The following is a 24543-nucleotide window of genomic DNA, read 5'->3' as shown; positions in this document are numbered from 1 at the left end:
GGATGTACAAGTGGTGGGTGGGCTGGACCTGGAGAAACAGGACCGGGTAACCTCACCAAGGGAGCCAGTAGAGCACCGTGCCAGGAGTCACAAGCCTGGGAGGTAATGGAGTCTGTGATCTCCATTCAAAGGAGGAGGAAGGACCTTTGTGAATCGTTCAGTGTTTTCAAGCTGTGTTTCCCAGACTCTAGGACCCTGCAGAGACGATTCAACAGTTCCAGGGGCAGGGAAAGTGTTTCTCTGGGGTTTGGAGGTTTAAATTGCCTAAGGAACTGTTCTTCACTTTCATCTCTTCTGTGTTTGGGATTTTGAGTAAAAAGATTTTGGGAAAAAAAATTGGATTAGATGGTCTCCAAGGCCCAGCTCAACTTTAACAGTTAAAATGACAGACATCCGGCAATTCTTTTCCTCTGTCTTCTATTTTTTGGTAAATTGGCAAAATTTTTTTAGAAACCGAGTTTCCTGGAATAGAGACACACCCACACTCCATAATAAGTATATCCAATGTCCCACTGCTAAAATTGCTTTTACCAGCAGTACATGGAATTACTTTACCTTATAAATACCACCTGGTATTCTGACGCAGCATATCCTAAGGCCAGCGAGTGAGAGAACTCAGCATCAGTACCAGCAGACAGGATATTGATCTTAATATTTGCCAGTCATCTTATAAAAGAACCTACGTTTCTCTACAACCACTCAAACAGATGACGGCTGAACCTGGTGCCTAAAGCTGTGGAACTTGTTTTAGTCATCATGTTCCGAACTCATTTCTAAATGTATTTCCTGCACTGGCTTCCTAGTGCATTGGAGTTATTATTATCATCATTGTTTTTGTAGTTGGTCCGGTTGCCTCCAGAAGGAGAGAGAATTACAGAGATTAGAGGGAGAGAGAGAGAGAGAGAGACAGAGAGAAAGAGAGAGAGAGAGAGAGAGTGAGAGAGTAGCTCATGTGGAGGTCCAGTGGAATAGCAGAATTGATGAGCACCTTGAATGACCAATAAGGAAACAGGGAATGAAATGTAAATGATAAGAAAACATTTACATTTGTTTCTGGCTGGTGTTCAAGTTGGGTGCATGGATTCTGGGTCTCTGGTGGCACCGCAGAAAGACCAGGGGATGAGAATCAGGGACATTGGGAAAGTCTCTTTTCATCTCCCAGCCTCAGTTTCCTGACGTTTGAAATGAGGGATGAAGTGCCACATCATTGTCCAGGGTCTTTGCACCTCCAACAGCTGGGCTTTCAGGGTAGGGGTGGGACTGTGTTGGGCAGAACTGTTTATCGAAAAGCAAAAAAGACAGGAAGGAGCAATTATAAATAGTCCAAAACGGCTGGGTGCAGTGGCTCACGTCTGTAATCCCAGCACTCTGCGAGGCTGAGACGGGCAGATCACCTGAGGTGAGGAGTTCGAGACCAACCTGGCCAACATGGTAAAACCCGGTCTCTACTAAAAATACAAAAGATTAGTGGGGCATGGTGACACGCGCCTGTAATCCCAGCTACTTGGGAGACTGAGGCAGGAGAATCGCTTGAACCTAGGAGGTGGAGGTTGCAGTGAGCCGAGATCATACCATTGCACTCCAGTCTAGGCGACAAGAGTGAAACTCCATCTAAAAAAAAAAAAGTCCAAAACTGAACTCAGCCCCAGCTCATCTCCCAGTGGTAGCCCTGAGCTCTGGGTCTCCTGCCCCTGCCCCTGTGGAGATTATAGAGAACTGCCCTTCCACAAACATGCCCAGCAGCCCCATACATTCCCTCCCTAGCACTCATTCCACCCCCGACCTCTCTTTATTGCCCATCTCTCTCCAAGACAGCGAGCTCAGTGCAGGAGGGACCATGTCTGTCCTGCTCATGCCGGGCCCCATCTACAGAGGTCACCAGTTCATCACAGGAGCAGAGTCAAAGTCAGCCACCTCCTGGAGTGAGAGCTCTGTGGGGCTGCTGTTCATTACCTGTGATGGCCGTAACTAAGATCCACACACTGGCTGGCTTAAACAAAAATTATTCTCTCACAGTTCTGAAGGCCAGAAGTCTGAGACGAAGTGGTTGGCAGGGCTTGTTCCTCCTGAGGCTGAGGGAAGGACCTATTCCAGGCCTCTCTCCTTGGCTTGTGGATGGCTGTCTTCTTCACATCGTCTTTCCTCTATGTCTCTTTCTGTGCCATAAAGTTCCCCTTTTATACAGACTCAGGTCACGTAGAATTAGGACCAACTCTAATGACTCAATTGGATTACTTCTAGAAAGAGCCTATGTCCAAATAAGGTCACATTCTGAGGTCCTGGGGGCTAGGACTTTAGCATATGAATTTGGGGGACACAATTTCCCCTGTAACAGCAGTGGTCAGAGGTGAGCCTTGGCAATTCACACTGCCTGGCCTTTCACCTCAGTGCCCAGCTCCAGGATATAGTGCCTCGGTTTTATCTTCTGTGAAATGGTCATGTTAACAGTCACCAGCTCATAAAGATTCTATGAGCTTTGTGTCACGTAAGGGGCATTTTCAGTTAAGATCGGCTCTCATCATTCTAACTATGGTAGTTGTTTCTGGCGAAGTGCGAAGGGATCTCACACACGCAGTGATAGGCAGAAAATGCTCATTCGTGGAAGTAACTTTCCCATTAGATTAAAAAAAACTGAAGAAAGATTTTTTAAATGTTAGTGTATCAAGTTAATTAGCCTTTCTAGAGAGCCCACGGGTTTTGGTTTTGCTCTGCCTATTATACGGTGAAATGGACAGGTCCTCACTCAATTAACAGATAAGACAGAAGGCGCCAGTCGGGAAAAAAAGCTCCCTTCTGGGTGTGCACATCTGAGGGGGCACAGGCTCACCCCTCAGGGCCAACATCTTCTCCAGGGCCCCCTGTTTGGTAAAGATAAAGGTGTCTGTTCACTCCAGGGAACTGTAGCCCTCCCAGGGATCGGGACCCCTTGCCCCTTTGGACGGGCGCCTTCTGTCTGCAGCAGCCCTGTGGGAATTGCGGTTCCGTGAGGTTGGAGCCACAACCTTAAGTGCCGCGGTGTTACCCACACAACGTGTGGGCTCAATCACATGGTGGGTGACAGTCCAGTGACCACAACCTGGGAGGGTGGCCAGTAAGGTCAGTGCAGGCGGATCATGCTTCTACATATGCCGCATGCATAGGAAATCAGCTCCTCCCCAGGCGGGGTTTTCAGCGTGGAGATAAGGGGAGTTCGTTCCCAACTCTGGCATCTCCAGATCCTACTGGTTTGCAGAGCTGGGCTTCTTCTTGGAACTTTTCCGAAGCAAGAACTCAAGGTGCAGCCAGTACAAGTGAGTGTTTTTTCACAGTGTGTACCTGGAAACCCCAAACCCAGGGACCAAAGTGGCAGTGGGATCCCAGTATGGCGTCTGACTCAGGGTCAGCGTTCGCTCAGCACCTGCGGAGGGACTGAGACGGTCACTGTCGCAGGAGGGACTGAGACGTTCACTGTCGCCATGCTCTTGGACCCTGCTCGATGACAGACGCTACTGGGGCCCCGAGAACACAGAAATGAGCGTGGTCAAATTCCCCCTTTGAGCAGCCCACAGCTTCGTGGAGGAGAAAGACAGCACTAATTTTACTGGCACATATTAATGGCAGTCAACTTCATATGGGTTAATCACGAATTCATCGCTCAGATTTCTCCAGGATCAGTTGTTGTACCACCACACGTGCCAGGGAACCTGTTGTTTTTGTCATCCCAAGACATGTGGCCATGATACCAACCTGAAAACATCTTGGACCGCAGTTCAGCTGGAGAGGCTCTGGGAGATATGTTCATGGGGGTTGGGGCAGGGGGAGCGGGGACCGGGAGTGCACTGCTGCTCAGAAGCACTCCAAGCCTTGTCCCCAGGGTCACAGTCAAGAAAATCTTCCCAAGCTTTGAGAGGGGCTTAGAAGCAAGAAACTGCACATGGCAATGTTGAGAAAACATGGTCAGGAGGCTTCATTTTCTACCAAGTTCAGAAACTGGGGGAGAGCAGAGCTTACACATCCTCACTGTAGGGAGGGGAGGACAGGTGAGAAGTCAGGGGATGAGGCTGGAGTCCTCCCATCCCTCAGCCCAACCACACCCAGACACTGGCCATCTCAGCTCTGTCCACCCCATGGGCCAGTTCGGCCAGGACAGGGAAAGTGGCGGCCAAGGCCCAGCAAGTGGGGGCTATGACTGGAGGTGTCCTTGGGTGCCTGGTGGACAGCAAGAGTCAGCCTGCAAGCCTGTGACTGGAGCAGGGACTCTGGTGTTAAGCTGCTGACAGTGAGTCCTGCCTCTGGCATTTGTGGGCTGTGTGACCTCGGTGACCCACCCCTAACATGCTGTGGCCACAGGAGCAGCACCCACCTGCCGGGTCCTGAACTGCCCCCTGGGCCTGGTTACTGTTGGCACATGGGTTCGGGCCACCTGCTCTACCGTGAAAGAGAAGCACCCACTGTTACTTGAAGAGGAAGAATAAACCATCCCTCATAATCATACAATCTTAAAATGCGGACGGTGCCTTCCAATGGCTCTCTTTCTGATTCTGGCTGTTGTCCTTTGATTGCAGAGGCCGTACGAAATCCACTCGGCCACGCCCATCGATGAAATCCTCAACATGTTCAAGGTGGAGCGTGTCCACTACTCCTCCACGTGGTGCAAGGGGATGGTGGCCCTGCTGAGGAAGGTAAGGGGGCAGCTCCCAGCCTGCCCCACCAGGGAGCTACGGTGAGTGTAGAAACAGCCATATCAGCAAACGAAGGGGTGAGAATACAAATGGCATACTCGGGGTAGAGATGATCAAATCAGCTGCGCTCAAATGCCAAATGCCGTGGAATAAACGCTGTTATGGGGGTGCGTGCAGATCAGCACACCTCGGAGGACAGTGGCAGCTGTGACAGCAAGCCCCTAGGCTCTTGTCACTCTGCTACGAGCTCCTAATAAACGGAAATAATGCATGTGGGTTTTTTTTTTTTTTTTTTTTTTTTTAGACGGAGTCTCACTCTGTCACCCAGGCTGGAGTGCAGTGGCGCAGTCTCGACTCACTGCAAGCTGCAAGCTCCGCCTCCCGGGTTCACGCCATTTTCCTGCCTCAGCCTCCCAAGTAGCTGGGACTACAGGCACCTGCCACCACGCCCGGCTAATTTTTTGTATTTTTAGTAGAGACGGGGTTTCACCATGTTAGCCAGGATGGTCTCAATCTCCTGACCTTGTGATCCGCCAGCCTCGGCCTCCCAAAGTGCTGGGATTACAGGCATGAACCACCGTGCCCAGCCTGCATGTGGGTTTTTTAAATCTGCTGCACATGGTCTTTTCACTCAATGACCTTTAAGAAATTGGGTATCTCGGCTGGGTGCAGTGGCTCACGCCTGTAATCCCAGCACTTTGGGAGGCTGAGGTGGGTGTATCACATGAGGTCAGGAGTTCGAGACCAGCCTGGCCAGCACGGAGAAACGCCGTCTCTCTAAAAATACAAAAGTAGCCACCTACAAAAGTAGGTGGCGCATGCCTGTAATCCCAGCGACTTGGAGGCTGAGGCAGGTGAATCACTTGAACCTGGGAGGCGGAGGTTTTGGTAAGCCAAGATCGCACCATTGCACTCCAGCCTGGGCAACAAGAGCGAAACTCTGAAAGAAGCGAGGTGAGGCGGAAGGGAGGGACGGAGGGAGAGAGGAAGGAAGGAAGGAGGGAGGGAGGAGAGAAGGAGGGAGGGAAGGAAGGAAGGAAGGAAGGATGGATGGAAGGAAAGAATCAATCTCCTTGACTTTCTGCAGGAACTGTTGCTATTAGACTAAAGCAGTGGTTCCCAAGGTATGGGCCTAGGACCAGCCAGCATCGGCGTCACGTGAGAGCCTGTTAGAAACGCACATCCTCAGGCTCCACCCAGACCTGAGTCAGACACCTGGGGTGGGCCCCACTGTCTGTGTCTCCATGAGCTCTCCAGGTGGTTCTGGTGTGCACTCCAGTCCGACATGGGCAGGAGATCTTGGTGCCCCGCCTTCAAGGCTCCCTTCACATCCTCCACGATGCATGGAGCTGAGTCTTGCATGGAGCTGAGTCTTGCCTGAGGTTGGCACCCAGTTGTTTTTAAAGGAATGATGACAATAGCAGCCAGCACTGTTTAGGGTCCTGTGTTCTGGGCCATACGATGGCTCTTCTCCCTTACTCCTCCCAAGCCCTGTGAGCAGGGAGAGTGTCACTATCCCAGTACCAGAGATGAGAAAGCTGAGGCATAGGAAACCAAAATCATTCAACCAATGCCACAGAGCTATTAAAAGGCAGAAGCAGGATTTTGATCCAAACTCTCCTAACTTCAGGTCCCAGCTTTTAATCCCTACATGGCTGTAATGGCTTGTTGAATTATTAATCTGTTAAATTACTTTAAAGGAAATCCACCACCTGGTTCTTGAGAACTTGTTTGGAGGCTCTAGCAGGGGAGCACAGCTACTCATATACCCTTGACCGAAGACCGATCCTCCTCTATTGGGGATGGTCATCCTCGTTGACTGGATGCACAGCTTTCGGAGGGATGCACATGGAGTCGTGAGAGAGCAAGGGGACACCTGCCTAGCCAGCCAGATCAGCCGAAGCAACCCTGGCAATCAATGGCATGACAGGTGTCGCAGCCAGATCACTCTGACATCCCATCACCTGGTTCTTATAAGTCAGTGTCTCTTAACCCTGACTGCTCATTAGAACCATGTGGAAGCCTTACATACCACCAATGCCTGCACCTCCCAGCCCACCCGAATGACTCAGAATCTGGCCCTCAGGTCTGGGCATCAGCATGTGTTCAGAACAGCTGCCCTGAACAGTGAACTTCCAGATGGTATTGAAGTGGAACCTGCTTAAGTTGGCACCCACTGTTTTGGGACAGCCCCTAAAGAGTGGCAGCCGTGATCAGCAGATGCAACCCCTGCTAGCTATCCCTGTGGGCTGTGACTGCAGCCACTCAATGGGCATAGGTGGGAGATTTCTGCAGTGACAGGTGTGTGTGAACTGGCAGGGGTCTCTGACTTCCAGCTCCACCTGTGGACCCTGGTGTGCCCCCCCTTTCTAAGTATGTGCCAGGTCCTTACCAGTCCCATTTGGTCTCATCCTACCATGAGCTGGAAGTGAAGAAGTCTCCATTATTCCCCCTGCTTTCAGGGAAGGCAATGAGCGCAGGGCATCCAGCAGCTCGCCCAAGGTCACAGCTGTTAAATGACAGTCCCGGGGCCAGGCCTCTGTCTTTTCATTCTTGGCCCCTGTGCTTTTTCAGTAGATAAGCTACAGGGTTTTGGCAAGTTGGGAGGCCCGCTGGGATGCCAGGTCATAGTCTTCAGCTGTTCTTATGCTACGTCACTCCTTATTAGCTGAAACTCAATTAGAAGAGAAGCTAAAAAGTGTCCCCTTGGCTACAAATGAGGCCACTTCATTAGGTCACAGAGGTCACCTCGTAGCTGTCCAGGTATAAATTTTATTACAATTTGGTGCCTCCCATTACCAAGTTAGAAATCCTAAGATGAGGCAGCTAATTCTTTCTATTTGTAATTGGATGCTTCTCCAGACATCAGAGAGGCAGCCTGTTACAGGCTCCAGTCCCAGAAAGGAACATGGGGGCTGAAAGTCTGGTCCCTGCCCTAACAGTCCCTCACTGGATGACCTTGCAGAAGCAGCCTGACCTCTCAGTTTCTCCCTGGCTATAAAGAGATGAGTGCAGATGGCGCTTCCAACAACAGCGACCCAGACGGGGCACAACATCAATAGAGCGTGAAGAGCAGAGGCACATTAATTGCCGTGAGACCCCCTCCTTCAGAGTCCCCACTAACCTTGAGGGATGCCCAATTCATGGAAACTCATTTGCCCTCTAACTGCAGCTCCTGACCAAGGATCCTGAGAGCCGCCTGTCCAGCCTTCATGACATACAGAGCGTGCCCTACTTGGCCGACATGAACTGGGACGCGGTGTTCGAGAAGGCACTGATGCCCGGCTTTGTGCCCAATGTGAGTGGAAGTCCCACCTGATGTCATGCCACCCCTCTGCAGGGTCCCCGCCTTGGTGCAAAGCAAGACTTTGGCAGCTGGCTAGTGAGCCCTCTGCTGGCCACGGCCACCTGAGCACCAAGGGCTTATGTCTTGCTGGAATTCGGGGTGAACTTGGGCCTGATTTCCAGGGTCCCAGCCGTACAGCTTCCCTCCTTGTGGTAGGTCCTTTGGGGGTGCCAAGCCTTCTGTCTGTCACTGAATCCCACCCCCAGTTGCTCAGGTCCAGGTGTGGGGGTAGCAGGCTGATCTACTCTTCTGCCCCCACGGAGCTGACTGCCGAGTAGAGGAAGACAGGCAATGACCTACCCCGACAGGGCAGTCAGCACTTGTTGCACAAGCTCGGAAGAGGGAGAGGTGGGATGGGAGGGGCAGAGGCAGGGGCTTCTTTTAGGGAGGGTCGGCAGAGACCTAGAGGTAAAGTGAGGGAACCAGGACTGCAGGGATGGGCAATGAGCCTTCCAGGCAAAGGGATCGCCAAGATCACACTCTTGAAGGCAGCAGAAAGCCTGGGTTTCAAAGAACAATTTTATAGCATTTAAGGGAATAAACCAGAGGGAATATAATAGGAAATGGGGCCAGGAGGGAACACATGCCACACCAAAAAGGCTTCCAGAGGCCACGGTCAAAGTTTTAGGTTTTGTGCCCCAGAAACTGGAGTGTTTAAGGCAGGGAAGTGAAAGCATTGGGTTTACATTTTAAAGGAGGGTTCTGGCAGGAGCTGGAGGCTCCTGGGTCCTCCAGGACAGACGCTGAAAGTTTGGACCTGCCTGGAAGCCTCCTGTGGTCCCTTCCTGTTGAGCAGTTGCATTTCTCCTAGAGGGAATTGCAGAGAGCACCTGAGGAATAGTGACAATTGGGACGGAAATCCTGGGTGACATTCCAGTTCAGCCACCTCTGCCATCTGTGACCTAGGAGAGCACACCCCACCCGCTCACCTGTCCTTGCCCTGCCCCGTAGCAGTGGTGTGAGCAGGAAAAAGAACACAACATTTGCTCTTTGTTGTTGCCTGTTCCAGCCCCGTATTATGTGAATGGAGGTGGAGACTCCAGCCTGGAAGGCAAGAGATTTCTAGGCTGGTTCCTGGGGAGCCTCAGACGTCCCTGGCTAGTGTTTCATGTCAGATTATTTTAAAGACTTCTGTCACTCCTTTTGGTGCAAAAATAATGTCTCCCCACATCAGTTTCTCCAAGAGTGCCAGGCTTCCAGACCCTTTTCACAAACCGTGGTAGCAGTGCACACGCACTTTCTGAACACAGACCCTCCCCACAGCCTGCGCAGTGTTCACCACTGAATCCAACCGAAGCCAAGCCTGGCTGACGCTAGTCTGTTCCCGTCCTCTGCCTGTGAGCAGCGTTGCATCCCCACCTGCTTAGCCAGTACACCTGGTCCAGGGCTGGCCCTGCTCTCCCCTGAGCCCACCTTTCTCCCCACTTCCCTCGCAGGCAGGGCTCCAGACAGGCTATGGAATGGCAGGTTGCACAGGGCTTCCTCCCTGTCTTCCAGGCCTGGCCATGTGCCATTCCAACTGCCTGGACCTCCTTCTAACTGCCCAGACCTGCCTAACCTTAGGGAATCTGCCCGGCTGGAAGGCTTCCTTGACCCCAGAGTGGACATGGTGCTGCCTCTGAGTTCAGAAAGCTCCCTGGCTCCTCAGACACCCCTCGGACTGCTGTGGGAACAGGCCATGGGGACAAAGTGTCCAGGGCAGGCTTAGCATAGAGTGGCTGTTCAGGTAGAGCTCTCCGCTGTTCTCCCAATATAATTATTTTAGGGTTTCACTTGGCCAACTGGGAGCTCTGTGTGCCTTTGTGGGTATGTGTGGAAGTGTGTCCGTGTGTGTGCCTGTGCATCTGTGTGTGCCTGTGTGTGCATGCCATTGCATTTGTGTGTACACATGTGTCTGTACGTCTGTATGTCTGTGTGCATGCCCGTGGTGTGTGTGCCTATATGTCTATGTGTGCCTGTGCATCTGTGTGTGCCTCTGTTTTTGTGTCTGTATGTGTGTCTATGTGTGTGTGTCTGTGTGTGTGTACCTGCTTCTGTGTCTGTGTGTCTGTATGTGTCCGTGTGCCTGTGTGTGTGTGTGCCTATATGTCTGTGTGTGCCTGTGCATCTGTGTGTGTGTGTGTGTGCACGCATGCCTGTTTTTGTGTCTGTGTGCCTGTGTATCTGTGTGTGTGTGTGGTATGCAAGTGTGCCTTGGGGTCAGCAGGGACAGCTGCGGGGGCAATGGCTCAATGCTGGGGGCAGGCGGTCTCCATCCCATTTCCCACCCTATTCCGCTGGCTAATGAGAAAGTGAAAAGCACAGACCTTACTGTCACCATCTGTGTCCCCCGAGCACCTACACCCACCAGCACTGTGCTGCACAGGAGCTGGACCCCTGGGAAGAAAACAGCCCCAGGGCCAGCTGCCAGGGAGCTTACAGACAACAGAGGGCAGCCCCCACTGCGGGTCGACCTTTGGGGAGGGACCACTCTTTGGGATGGGGGACTGTCCTTTGCCTTGTACAGTGTTTAGCAGCACCCCGGGACTGTATTCATGAGATGCCAGTAGCATCCTCTCTGTTGTGCAAACAAAAATGTCTCCAGACATTGCCAAGCATCCCCTGAGGATTAAGTTGTTCCCAGTTGACAACCACAAGGGTAGGGTTTTGTGGAGCCATAAGCCAATAAACCTACAAAGACAGAAAATAAACCACAGGGCAGAGCCCTCGGAAGGATACCAGCAGGCTCTGTTGAGCCGGGAGTAAAGGTTTGGGTCTCTTCTGCCATCTCTGTGACCTCAGGCGGCTGCACCCCAATTCTTCACAGATCAGATGAGAAACCAGGACCTTCACAGAGCCTGGGGAGTAGTGCCCAGAGGCTTCCAAAGCCTCGGCTCTGTGCGCATGACCCTGGCTGACTTCCTTCTGAACGCGCGTTTTGGACAGTCCAGAGAAATACGCCCACCTTTTTCACGAGCTCTGATCTGCCAAACTCAGGGCGAGATTGACGAAGGCTAGGAATTTCGATGCAGTCCTGCACATCAGGCACAAATTGCCTAATTAACACTTCCTCGCGTGGTGTCTGAGCCTTCCCTGAGGCTGTGTGCTGGGATGCCCTGGGGGGGCACCTGGGGTCAGCCTGTGGCTTTGCCATATTGTGTGCCTGAGGCTGTTGGCAGGTGCTTGCCTTTGCAGCACCCTGGCCTGCTGCTTCTCCGCAGCCCCTCTCCTGCACACACCCACACACTGATGCACACTCACAGTCACACTCACACAGACACACACGCACACTCATTCCCCCACACACAGTCTCACACACATACCTACTCACCCTACACAAACACATGCATTCACATATATACTCACCCACACACACCTTCACACACATGCACACTCCCATACAAACACACAAGCAAGCCCCCCACCACACACTCACCTACAGAGCCGTGAGCCTCAACCCCACCCACAGGCCCGTAGCCCACCTCTGGCTGTGCTGTCTCCTAGCTGGAACCTTGCACAGGCCACTTCCTCTTCTGGTGATCCCTTCCTCTCCTTGTCCACAAGGCAGTCTCCTACCCCTCCTTCAAGACAGCATAAAGCAAGGACTGGCCCAATTGCCAGTCTCAGCAGAAGCCTTCTGTATTAGGCCATTCTTGCATTGCTATAAAGGAATAACTGAGGTTGGGTAATTTATAAAGAAGAGAGGCTTAACTGGCTTACAGTCCTGCGGGCTGTACAGGAAACATGGCACCTGCATCAGCTTTGCTTCTGGGGAGGCATCAGGGAGCTTCCAGTCAGGGCGGAAGGTGAAGCAAGAGCAGGTGTGTCACGTGGCAGGAGCAGGAACAGCAGTGGGGGTGGGGGGTGCCACACGCTCTTAAACTACCAGATGATTCACTAGAGCTCACTCACTATTGTGAGGACAGCACCTAGCCATGAGGGATCCGTCCCCATGAACCACACACCTCCCATCAGGCCCCACCTCCCAAACTGGGAATTACATCTCAACATGAGATTTGCAGGGGACATGCAAGTTATGTCACCTTCTGAATGAAAGACAAGCCCAAGCTTGGCCTCCTCTGGGGCATTCCCAGCCAGCGCCACCACCTCCCTGCACAGAGCAGGCCTCAGCCTCTCCTGCAACCCTCTGCACGAGTGCCTAGGGATACGTCGGTGGTCAGAGCACTCTGTCACAGTGCACCTGCCATCCTGCTGGTAGCTTCAGAGGGTGGGGGCCCCGGAGTGTTGGCTGGCCTCTGCCTGAGCCAGACCCCAGAACAATGGGTGACAATAGAAGACACTAGAAGGTCTAAGTGTGTGCTTGTCATGTGAGTGAATGAATGATGATGGCCAACAGGACTGAGCATGTTCTGTGTACCTGGCATTGTCCTGATAACTTTGTGTGCCTTACCTCGTGTCAGCTTTACAGCAGTCCTGGGAAGTGGACCCTGTTAATGGCATTCTCAGCAAGGTTAGGCAGCTTGCCCAAGATTTCTCAATGAGAAATTGACAGAGTTTGAATTCAGATGGTCTAGATCCAGATCCTGCATTTTTATGAATGAATGAATGAGTGGCAGGCAAAACAGGTCTGGAGAGACCTGGGCCTGAGATTCAACTTGCTCCTTACGGGAGGGCAACTTCTGGAGGGAACAGATGTGTGAAATCAGGGAAGGGGATCACAGTTGAGTTCCAGGAGTTGGTGATGATGGACAAAGCTCAGTGCCAGGCAGGGGAAGGGAGAGGCCATTGGCACCACGAACCCAAGGAGTGTCCACAGCAGGTCACAACAGAAAGGAAGAGGCCCAGCCTCTAGGACTGAGAAAGCAAGGGGCAAAGGACATAGGACTCCACTCCAGTAGCCCACGAATGACACAGTGACAACAACTCGGTAACATTTATTGGGCAACTACTGTGGTAGCGGCTGGGCTAGGAGCTTTTCTTGCATTTTCTCATGTCAGCCTCACAGACTTGCACTAGTGCCCTCATCTTACAATATGGACACTGAGGCCCATAGAGGTTTAGGGAGTTGCTGGGAGTTAGGGAAGCCAGGACTTTCCCCAGTTCTGTCTGCAAAGTCCCTGTCTTCCTCCTGCCCCCAGGTCATGGCAAAGGCACTGGCTGGCATCAAGCAGATTAGGCAGCATGGCCAAGGCAAGTTCAGCTTTAGGTAGCAAGACCCTTTCTTGTAAATTGGGTTCAAGGCCAGGAATCCTAGGGAGGTGAGGGAACAGCAGAGAAGCAGAGGGAATGGCCAGTTGTGGAACGGCCACCATGGTCAGGCATCCACCGTTCTGGAAGCTTGGCAAACTCATCATCTGATCCCTCAACAAACTCTGAGCCTGCCATATTTCACAATGATGAGGAAACTGAGGCAGAGAGAGGTTATGAATGTCCCTCAGCATCACGCAGGTAAAAGGAGAGGACACAGGGCCCAGTGGCAAGGCTGGCTGACCTCAAGGCTGTGCCTCGCCTCTCTCCTTCTTGGCCAAGTCACAGCAGGCCCAGGTCCTAACAGGCCCAGGGACCACCACTGTAGGGAGGACTTGCTTCATGCCTGGCCCTACTTGAAGTACTTTATAGACATCATATTATTAATTCCCTATATGGGAATTATTGTTACCCAAACTTTACAGATAATGAACTGAGTCCCAAGGAAGTCATGAAACTTACAAGATCAGGAGGTAGCAGAACTGGGATTTTTCCCCTGTGCTGCTCCAAAGCTGCTGTTATAGCCACCGGGCTGCATTGCCTTTGGGGACCGGCACCTGGGGCCATCATCTGGGCTACAGCTGAGGAATGAAAGTGGCTACCAGGAATCTGGGTCCAAGGCCCAGAAGTCAGGGAGACCTAAATTCCTCCTGATCACAGCGGGAGGAGCCCCTGGCCAGGAGCAGGGCCAGGCCGGAGGGTCAGCTGACTAGCTGCCAGGGGGCGGGAGGCGGGGGTACGGAGCAGGGAACCAGAGCAGGAAGTTGGGCAGATTTTGAGCTGAAATTCTATTCTTATGTTAGTTAGAATGATTTTTATAAAAAAGATAGTAATGACAGGACAATGTGCATAGGATAAAATAATAAGTGAAAAAATCAGATTCGAAAACCGAACTCAACCTAGTATGAAAAACAGGCATAGAAAGGGGCCTAAGGAAATACGTGGATGTTAACAGGAGTGCGGTTGCCCCAGGGGGACCAAGTGTGTAAATAAATGATGTGCACAGTGAGAACGTGTTGCTTTTTATCGTCAGAAACAAACAAAGGTAACCCGTTTATCCAACAAGACTAAGTTCATCATTACTTGTTGAATGAATGAATGGTTGAATTAATGAAAATCCAGTGATGGGTGGAACGCAGACAGACCATGTTTTCTTTTCTACTCCCCTTTAGAAAGGGAGGTTGAATTGCGATCCCACATTTGAGCTTGAAGAGATGATTCTAGAGTCCAAGCCACTTCACAAAAAGAAGAAGCGCTTGGCAAAGAACAGATCCAGGGATGGCACGAAGGACAGCTGCCCGCTGGTGAGTGCTTCGTGGGAGCCGTTCCGGGAGAGAAATCCTGTGCTCATAGGGAAATGACTGAGCCAGGCCACTGTTTAGCAAAAAGGGGACATTTTACTTCTCCCTTCCAATTTCCTTTTTTTGCAGTAAATAAAATGCTACTATCAAACAAGTAGGGGGAAAGAGTGAAGTAAGGCATTCACACTCCTGGCATTCCTTGAGCGCTATTCCTACAGCAGGAAGCTTGTGTAGCTCTAAGGCAGGGGGAGGGACCCAGCGGTCCCACTGCACCCTTGAGAAAGATTTTGTACCGCAGAGGCCCCCAGGGCTGCACGATGACTTTTGTGGGTCCTGGGCACTTTGCCTCTGTGGGCCTCTGTATTCGTTTCCTGGGGCTGCCACAAGCTGGGTGGCTTAAAACAACCCACATTTATTCTCTCATGGTTCTGGAGGCCAGAAATCCAAACTCAAGGTCTCTGCAGAGCCCAGCTCTCTCCAAAGGCTATAGGGGAAGGGCCGTCCTTGGCTCCCCAGGCTTCAAGTGGCGGCCGGCCCCCTTGTCCTTCGCTGGCTCGCAGCTGCATGGCTCCAGTCTCTCTCTCCGTCGCTGCATGGCCTTATTCTCTGTGTCTTCACATGTCTTCATATGGCCTTCATATAAGGACCCCAGTCATTGGGCTTAGGGCCTACCTAATTCACTGTGACTTCATCTTAACTGGATTACATCTGTAAAGGTTCTATTTCCAAATAACGTCGTGTTTATAAGTACTGGGGGGCTGGGACTCAAGATACCTTTCAGAGGACACAATTCAACACACAACACCCCCCTCCCCTATACAAGTTGAGCCCCTGGCATGATGGTTGTGAATTTCTGGTTTTCCATGCCTCTCACGTGGGCCTTAAGTGGTCAGGAAAATAAGCTCGTGAATTTCAGCCCATATTCCATTCTAACATGGCTTTTAAGTTGGATTTAATGGCTTAACGTGGAGAAAAGCATCTTTGTCCACCAGGCTACCTTTGGACACAGCCACCCATGCAGTCAGGGTCAGCCCCAGACACTTAGCTTGCCTTGTCCCGGTCCCAAGCATCTGAGGTTTCCATCTAGGTCAATCTGCCGTCCTCTGATGCTCCATTACCGTGTGTCCCTGGACCATGCTTTGTCATTTAGTCACCTCTCTGTGCTCTTTGACAGAATGGACACCTGCAGCAGTGTTTGGAGACTGTCCGGAAGGAATTCATCATATTCAACAGAGAGAAGTAAGTCCTTCACACTGTACCCCTTGGGCAAAGCCCGTCCTAAGTGACCCAAGGTCCTCCTGGCAGAATCACAGTCCCTGCCCCCCAAACCAGCCTTGATGATGAAAGGGAAGGTATCACTGAGGTGAGACACAGGGCTCTGGTGGGGATGAAACTCCTGGATTTTGAATTAGACAGGGCTCCGATCCTGCCTCTGCTGTGTGACCTGAGCCAGTCTCTGGGAGTTCCCAGGAGAATGGGGAGGCTGCAGCAGCCCTGAGCGGGCACACAGGAACACAGGCGGAGAGGCAGGCTCACTGTGATGAAAAGTAAGAGCGCTGGGGTCAAGTTGCCTGGGGCCAAGTCCTGGCTCTGCCACTGCAGAGTGACCTTGCCCTGCCTGAGCCTCCTGGTCAGCATCAGCCCAGTGGAGAGGCCTCTTTAACATGCGGGGCTGTGAGAATTAAATGAGGCTGTTGTCCCGCAGCACCTGGTATGGAAGGGGTTCTCCACACGGCAAGGTAATGACGATTGTTACTAATATTTACTTGGGTAAGGTCGGTGGGGGATGCTGGAACCTCAGCAGCCTGGGATGGGAAAAGAGACACAGGGAATCTGGGAGGGGCTAGGTGGGGTGTACCCTGGCCATGGGACTGCCGTCTAAGGGGCTGGTCAACAAAGCAGGCAGACACCTCAGGCTCGGTTCCAGCCAATGATAATATCTAGGGGAGGCCGGGTGCGGTGGCTCACGCCTATAATTCTAGCATTTTGGGAGGCTGAGGCGGGCAGATCACGAGTTCAGGATATCGAGACCACAGTGAAACCCCGTCTCTTCTAAAAATACAAAAAGTTAGCTGTGCGCAGTGACGGGCGCCTGTAGTCCCAGCTACTCGGGAGGCTGAGGCAGGAGAATGGCGTGAACCCGGGAGGCAGAGCTTGCAGTGAGCCGAGATCGTGCCACTGCACTCCAGCCTGGGTGACAGAGCGAGACTCCGTCTCAAAAAAAAAAAAAAAATTATCTAGGGGATTTGTGGCTGTGGCTGACTTGTCAGAGCTGGGGCTCCAGCAGGGGCAGCCGATGAGCCCCATTTGACCCACACTAAGCCAGGCTTTGGGTTGGTAGAGGCAAATCAGAGATGCTTCCTGCCCTCCAGGAGATTCAAATATTGATTGACTCAAAAAATCATTGATTACAGGCCCTTATTGCAATCCCCAGTATTCAACCGTTTTGGCTTTCAGCAGATGCTAACAGCGCAGGAAACACGTGCTAAGGCCAAGGGCCACCCAGGGCAGTACATGTCACAGCAGACACCTGGCTCAGCCTGGGTGGTTGGGGAAGTTCTCTAGGTGGCGTGCTGGGCCAAGTCCTAAGGGACATGTAGGGGAAAACGCGGCATTCCAGGAGTAGGAACAGTGCACAGAGAAGGAAGACAGCATGGCTGCTGCAGGGCCCTGCAGCTGGTTAGGAGGCTTGGATTACCAGAGCCTAGAGAGTGAGGAGAGGTGAGGGATGGGGCAGGGATGGGTGTTTGGGTTCCAGCCATGGGCCAGTGGGCAGGACAGGGCCCCAGTCCCAGTCGACGCTGGGGAGGCAAAGGAGGCAGCAGCCTTTCACTGACCCTGAGTGGCTATAGCTCTGAGGGCCAATGGGTGCCCAGATCAGCACAGACACACACACCAGGCTTGGGCAGCAAGCCTCACCTGCTAGGGGATCACATGTTGGGGTCTCCCAGCTCTGGCCAACAACACAGGAAGGGCCTCTGCAGCCACAGCCCATCAGACTTGGGGAAGACGGGGGCTGACGTCGTGAGTGGTTTCGGAGCTTATCCCAATTTTCCTGTGGTCCTGCCTGCTCTGAGGCTCATGGCCCTTCCCCCAGACTTAGAAACCCAGACCCAGGAACTTCTGCTCAAAGAGCATCAGTGATCTTGGGCTCAGGCAGCCTTCATTCTCTGTGTGGGGGCCGTGGAGTCCAATGAGAGCAGCTGCTGGCAAACGTGAGCCTGCAAAAAGCTAAGCTGTGTGGGACCCAAGCAGACAGCAATCTCATTTCACCTTTTGCTGTGTGCCAGAACATGCTTCAATTTGGATTCTTCCTTTTAAAAGGAAATGAGAATGAGACATCCTTCCCTGGGTCATTTAGGAGTTGCGTCTGGCTGCTTTTAGCAGACACCCAAAAGCAGACACCCCACTATATAGGAGCTTCAACCGAGTAGATGTTTTCTTCCTCACGTGGAAATGGGAATTGATGAGGGAAATGCAGTTGGCCTGTGGACGCCCCTGAGATTTGCAGTCAGCCTATGGACACCATTGAGATTTGGCATCGGGAATTGGAAGTGAGGCTGGCATAGTTTACAGGAGTCGGCAAAATAAAGAAAGAGGGCAGACGTCATGTGTTCCTGACAATGGGGAGCCACAGAGAGCATGGCTATGGCGGAAGCTGTTGGCTGAGGTCTGAGCTGTGGTTCTTCTTCTTCATCCTGTCTCTGCTTACCTAAGTGCTTCCTCTGCAGCCCTGATGGCTGATAGGCTTCCTGTCACAGCAGGCGTGCAGGCTTACTGCCATATAAAGGTGTCCAGGAGAGGGTTTTGCTGTGTCCCCCAAGATGCATCAGCCGGCCCCATCCCCACCTCATCTTGTGGGAAGAGAGCCATGCTCCATCTACCCACAGTCCTCCCTTGCTGCAGTTTCTCAGCAGTAAAAAAATGCCTATGAGAAGTTGATTCATGACACATGATTGCCTCAAAACAAGCATTTTTCCTTTAAACCAAGAAAAAAGTGAGACCTGTTTATCCTTCACTTCTGTCTGGAATCCCATGTTAGAGGCACTGCTGGCACTTGAGTAGCTGGAAAATTAAATCGAGCACCTTCTTCCCCACTTGAGCAGTGTGGTGAGTCGAGGGCTGGTCAGGGGGAGCCAAGCATCAAGCCAGGCTTGTCGTCATGCTCCGCCTAGACCACGTCCCCGGTCCCCAGCAGTTCTGCCTCCTTTCAATCTCTGCAGACCTGGCCATCAGCCTGACACCAGTTGCTCCTGCAGAATATGCAGGGGGATGCAGGATCCCTGCACAGTGGGGGCTGCAAAGATAAATCACACATCACACAGGAGGGCCACAGTCCCAGGGGGGCAATCAGAATTGTCTGAGGGCCTGTTAGCATCTAGAGATACTGCACCTGCTGCAGGTTGCATGGTGTCCCTCAAAAAGATACGTCGAAGCCCTAAGCCCCCCTACTTCAGAATGTGACCTTATTTGGAAATAGGGTGGGCGCAGATGTAATGAGTTATGATGAGGTCAGACTGGAGTAGGGTGGGCGCCTAATCCAACATGACCAGTGTCTGTCCTGACAAGAGAAGAGGTGCAGGCGTGGGGAGAAGGCCACGGGAAGATTGTAGTGATGCAGGTACAAGCCAACGAGCACCCAGCATTGGCGGCCATCCAGAGCTGGGAGGAAGGACTGGAGCGGATTCTCCCTCAGAGCCCTCAGAAGGAGCCAACCCTGCCCACACCTTGATTTCAGACTCTAGCCTCTAGAGCTATGGGGAATACATTTCTGTTGTTTAAAGCCACCCAGTTGGTGGTGACTTAGTTACGGCCACCCAGAGAAACTAATACAGCCAATACAGCTCCCTAATCCATTCCTTCCCAACCAGAAGCAGAGAGAGTAAGCACGGGGACCGGCATTTTAATATGTCCCACAAGCCATTCTGATGCTTAACAGTTTGGAATCTTCCGCAGGAGACCAGGGTGTCTAAGTGCTGCATCCTCCAGTGGGTTCTGAGTTGAGTCGTAAGGACCCGTCTAAAGCTGCAAACCCTCCCATCTCTGGCTCCCTTGTCCTTAGGGGTTCATCTGCAACTCCTACATTCAATGTGTCTTGAACATAGATTCCTGCTATACATGGTTTTAGCAAAAGCCTACTGGCTGCGGGATGCTCCCGGGGGCCTTAACTTCCCTGCACAGCTGACTTCCTCTTGGATAGGCCACGTATGCTTCCTCAGCTAGAGAAAGCTCTTGGGGAGAGAGACGGTTCCTGCAACTCCCACTGTGGTAAAGCACCCATCATCTGCACGAAGCAGCAAGTGGGAGCTGAGAGGACATGGGCAGGGCATCCACTGTGTCAGCCCTGCAGGACAAATGCATTCAGTCATTTGACAGCTAAATCATAATCCTGGACTGGACTGGGCCTCACACAGAAGTGAGTCTTCAGGACTCGTGTCCTCAGGATGCCCATAGCCTGCAGCGGGGAGGATTACCAAACAGTGCGGTGTGTGCCGTGAAGCAGACACACAGGGGCCACTGTGGGGACAGGAGGAGGTGCCCTGGGGCTAACCTCTCTGGACCTTTGTTTCTAAACAGAGAACAAAATTAAAATTAGCGCTGCCTACTTTTTTGGAAATGCAGCTTATTATTGGCTAATGGTCTCAGCTGGCAAAAGACCACTGAGCCAGGTGGAGCATCTGCTTCCAGGGCTGGTCAGGGCTTTGAAGGCCTTGGCAGCTGAGACTTCCAGTGGGTTGAGAAATGCATCGGGGGGCCCATCCTCCTATTCTTGGCCAAAGATCTGAGCAGGGCTGATTTTTCCAAGAGGTCTTTTCAATAGCATTTGACAACATTTTGCAGAATAAGAAGCTCCTGGTGAGAAAGGAATTTAAGGGGCATTTTCTATCTTTGCTATCTCTTGAAGAAACAAAAACATTTAAAATCATATAAAAGCTACCCCTGGAGTCCTTGAAAATACCACATTTAAAAAATCTAATATTGCATTTGTTACACCAAATAATACTATGAACACTAATAACAATCATCATTTGTATGTGACTTTATGGTTTTAGATCATGTTCCTTTAATCTAGGGTTTCTCAACCTTGGCACTGACTGTTGACATGAATTCTTGGTTGTGAGGGCCATCGTGTGCATTGCAGGATACTTAAATAATCTCTGCCCTCTACCTACTAGATACCAGTAACACCTTCAGACAGTGACAATCAAAAATGTCTCCAGATATTGCCAAATGTTCTCTGGCAGGCAAAATCACCCCCAGTTGAGAGCCAGTGCTTTAGTCCTTACTTATCACATTTCCCTAAAAGAAATGTCATTGGTATTCTCAAGGTCTTGCAATATGAAGAACTTGAACTCTAATCTCCCATCTCCTAGTTCCTAGGCTCTTTCTGCTAGCTGTGCTTTCATCCAGTTGTTTGGCAGATGTTTATTGAGCATCTCCCTGGGGTCAGGTACAGGGATACTGCTGGGAGCAAGGCTCCTGCTCTCAATGGAGCTCACACCCTGGTGGCACGAGCTTTCAGATGTGCAGGAAGGATTGCTTTGCACAAGTGGGTGGCCTTGAGGGTTCTCTCCAATGCACCCAATGGGCAGTGGCAGGCGTGGCATGGATGGTCATGAGAGCTCCCTTTTATTGGGTGTTCACTCTGTTCCATTTAGTCTGTACATCCATCCTCTGAGCTGGTTATGCTTATTCCCCCCCATTTCACAGGTTAGGAAGTACAGGCCCAGAGTGGATTAAGGGCACACAGCCAAGAGGTGGCAGAGCCAGGGTTCCATAGAGACAGTGTGGCTCCAGAGCCCCAGGCTGAATCAAAATAGCCCCTGGCCATGTACATTAAATGTTGGGCAAGGAATTGTCACTCTCCCTGTAGACACCGTCTGTTGGCGAACCCAGACATTTCAGGTGCAAGATTATACAAATTAACATGACCACAATGCATCCTCCTTACCCCTCCTCAGACCACACAATGGCAGCAAACCCCAGCCCATTTGCTGTGGATGGAGGGTGCCCTGACTAAGTCCGCAGCAGGGTAAACAGTCAAAAGATATTTAAAGACTGGACACGGTGGTTCACGCCTGTGATCCCAGCACTTTGGGAGGCCGAGGCAGGTGGATCACCTGAGGTCAGGAGTTTGAGACCAGACTGGCCAACATGGTGAAGCTCCATCTCTAGTAAAATACAAAAATTAGCCTGGTGTGGTGGTGCATACCTGTAATCCCAGCTACTTGGGAGGCTAAGTCAGGAGAATCACTTGAACCCGGGAGGCAGAAGTTGCAGTGAGCCAAGACCGCGCCACTGCACTCCAGCCTGGGAGACAGAGCAAGATTTTGTCTCAAAAAAAAAAAAAAAAGAAAAAAAATTAATGTTGGCTGACTTCATCTGCTTAGGTGGCCTCCCTGGAGAACTCTGGCCTTGGAGGATCCCAGCAATATGATAGGGACCCTCCAGCATGGCCTGGAGCCCTCGTGAGCCAGCGCCAATGAGGCACAAGGGGTGCAAACCATCACAGGCTTCAGAATCTGATGGGCCTGGGTCAAGTCTTGGTCTTGCTGCTCATGGTGCTGTGACCCCAGTGAAGCTCCAGCCTTTCTGAGCCTCGGACTTCTCATCTGTGCCATCAAGGGGCTGAACAGATATCAATGATTCTTTGACTTTACCAAGGTCTGTGCCATCTGCAAAGTGCTTTGACATTTCTCGTATCTCTTCAGCAACCCCACTAGTAAGAAAAGGAAAGGTTAGTCCTTGTATTAATCTGCAAAATGGAGAAAACCCTTTGCACGTAGTCCCTTCCCCACAAACCTCATTGCTGGGAAGTAGCAAACTTCAAAACTCTAGGCCTCCCAAAGTGAAGGCCAGCACATGTGGGTTCTGTCCAGCCTTTGAATTAAACACTGTGGTTCAAACTTAATAGAAAAGGCAGTTAACAGTGAAGACCACCTTCTGTGTGCTGGCCATGGGGGAGCTACCTGCACCCATTTTCTCATTCCATTCTCCTTGAGATTCTATCCGTAGGTATTTTTATTCCCGTTTCACAGTCAGCTAAACTGATCAAAACATAATTCTGACTTGAATGGTGTCTCTGAAACTCAGAAGTCTAGAGGGTTTACTGCCCAATGAGGTGGAGGGGAGGGAAGAGCTCAGGCGATTGAGCAAGGCAGGGCCGAGCTTTCTGGGAACCCTGATACAGCAGAGCAAATGCCTTTCGAATGACTGGGGAGAATCAGCTCAGTGACCTGACGCAGCGGGAGGAATTCCAGCCAGAGATGAAAGTAGTCTAAAAGGCTGTGTGGATTGCAGAATCTTAATAGTGCCACAAAACTCACAATCAAGACACTGCACGGGAATTAGGGCCCGGTTTAAAAAGTGTGGCCAGGCACGGTGGCTCACACCTGTAATCCTAGCACTTTGGAGGCTGAGGCTGGCGAATCACGAGGTCAGGAGTTCAAGACCAGCCTGGCCAACATGGTGAAACCCCCATCTATACTAAAAATACAAAGAAACATTAGCTGGGTGTGGTGGCAGGCACCTGTAATCCCAGCCACTCAGGAGGCTGAGGCAGGAGAATCGCTTGAACCCAAGAAGCGGAGGTTGCAGTGAGCCGAGATCACACCACTGCACTCCAGCCTGGGCGACAGTGCAAGACTCCATCTCAAAAAAAAAAAAAAGCGTGACTGGCTTGGGAGGCTGAGGTGGGCAGATCACTTGAGGTCAGGAGTTCAAAACCAACCTGGCCAACATGGTGAAACCCTGTCTTTACTAAAAATACAAAAATTAGGCAAGCATGGTGGTGCACGCCTGTAGTTCAGCTACTCAGGAGGCTGAGGCAGGAGAATTGCTTGAACCTGGAAAGCAGAGGTTGCAGCGAGCCAAGATCACGCCACTGCACTCCAGCCTGGGCGACAGAGCAAGACTCCGTTCCAAAAAATAAAAAAAGGGTGACCGATTCTGACAAATCTCAGCCAATAAAAGATGTGGAAAATAAAAAAAAAAAAGACATAGAAAATACTATCATTTTTAAGTGTATTGAAAAACTGTTATATGCCATGTACTGTGCTTGGTTGGCATTTTATATATATTCACATTTGATCTACAATTAATCCTCACTACAATCTTTTTGTTTTTTTAATTTTTTTGAAATGGAGTTTTGCTCTTGTCGCCCAGGCTGGAGTGCAGTGCCGCAATCTTGGCTCACTGCAACCTCCGCCTCCCAGGTTCAAGCGATTCTCCTGCCTCAGCCTCCCAAGTAGCTGGGATTACAGGCACCCGCCACCACACCCGGCTAATTTTTGTATTTTTTTTAGTAGAGATGGGGTTTCTCCACGTTGGCTAAGCTGGTCTCGATCTCCTGACCTCAGGTGATCTGCCCACCTCGGCCTCCCAAAGTGCTGGGATTACAGGTGTGAGCCACTGCACCCGGCCTCACAATCTTGATTTATAAGTCTTAATGTCATCCGTCTGAGGTCACTGGTAAAGTGTTTTAGCTAGAGAGGGGATTCCACACATAGGTCTGAGGGATTCTCAAGCCCATTTTCTGTTTCACTATCCCCCTTCTAATGCTCACTTTTAATTTTTTAAAAATACAGAAACCGTAATTACAATATCCAAGTGAAGTAAAGGAGTGGTACTGCTGGGAAAGTATATAAAATACAGAATACAAACACTGAGGTGTTCTGAAATAAGCACACAGGGGCAACTAGTAACTTCTCTTATGAGTCCTTAAAGTTGATTTCCACTGCTTAATCTAGCTGTCACACACCCTGGCTTCTTACGAAAAAGCCTCAGACTCTGCCTGAGAACCCTGTGTTGTGAGTTGCATTGTGTCCTCCTAAAGGATATGTTGGAGACCTGTCGCCTAGCACCTGTGAAGATGACCTGTTACCTGGCACCTGTGAAAATGACCTTATTTGGAAACAGGGTCTTTGCAGAAGTATTAAGTTTATGAGTGAATATGACCTTATTTGGAAACAGAGTCTTTGCAGAAGTATTCAATTTATGAAGAGGTCACACTAGATTAGGGTAGGCACTAAATCCAATGACACATAGG

The 24543-nt window shown here is 51.2% G+C and overlaps 1 protein-coding gene across 6 annotated transcripts in view; it reads left to right on the top strand.

Moving 5' to 3' along the window:
• The window catches only part of STK32B (serine/threonine kinase 32B), a 448182-nt gene that overhangs the window by 399461 nt on the left and 24178 nt on the right, over positions 1–24543 (top strand). For all 6 annotated transcript variants that reach the window (XM_019026105.4, XM_019026104.4, XM_055384435.2 and 3 more), the window contains 4 exons: positions 4545–4661; positions 7834–7959; positions 14367–14498; positions 15670–15734. In XM_019026105.4, coding sequence (XP_018881650.1) covers positions 4545–4661; positions 7834–7959; positions 14367–14498; positions 15670–15734 — 440 coding nt within the window. The remainder of the gene's footprint in view (positions 1–4544; positions 4662–7833; positions 7960–14366; positions 14499–15669; positions 15735–24543) is intronic.

Source organism: Gorilla gorilla, chromosome 3, assembly GCF_029281585.2.
Source record: "Gorilla gorilla gorilla isolate KB3781 chromosome 3, NHGRI_mGorGor1-v2.1_pri, whole genome shotgun sequence".
Classification (NCBI taxonomy): Eukaryota; Metazoa; Chordata; class Mammalia; order Primates; family Hominidae; genus Gorilla; species Gorilla gorilla.
This window is presented reverse-complemented; position numbering and strand designations above follow the sequence as displayed.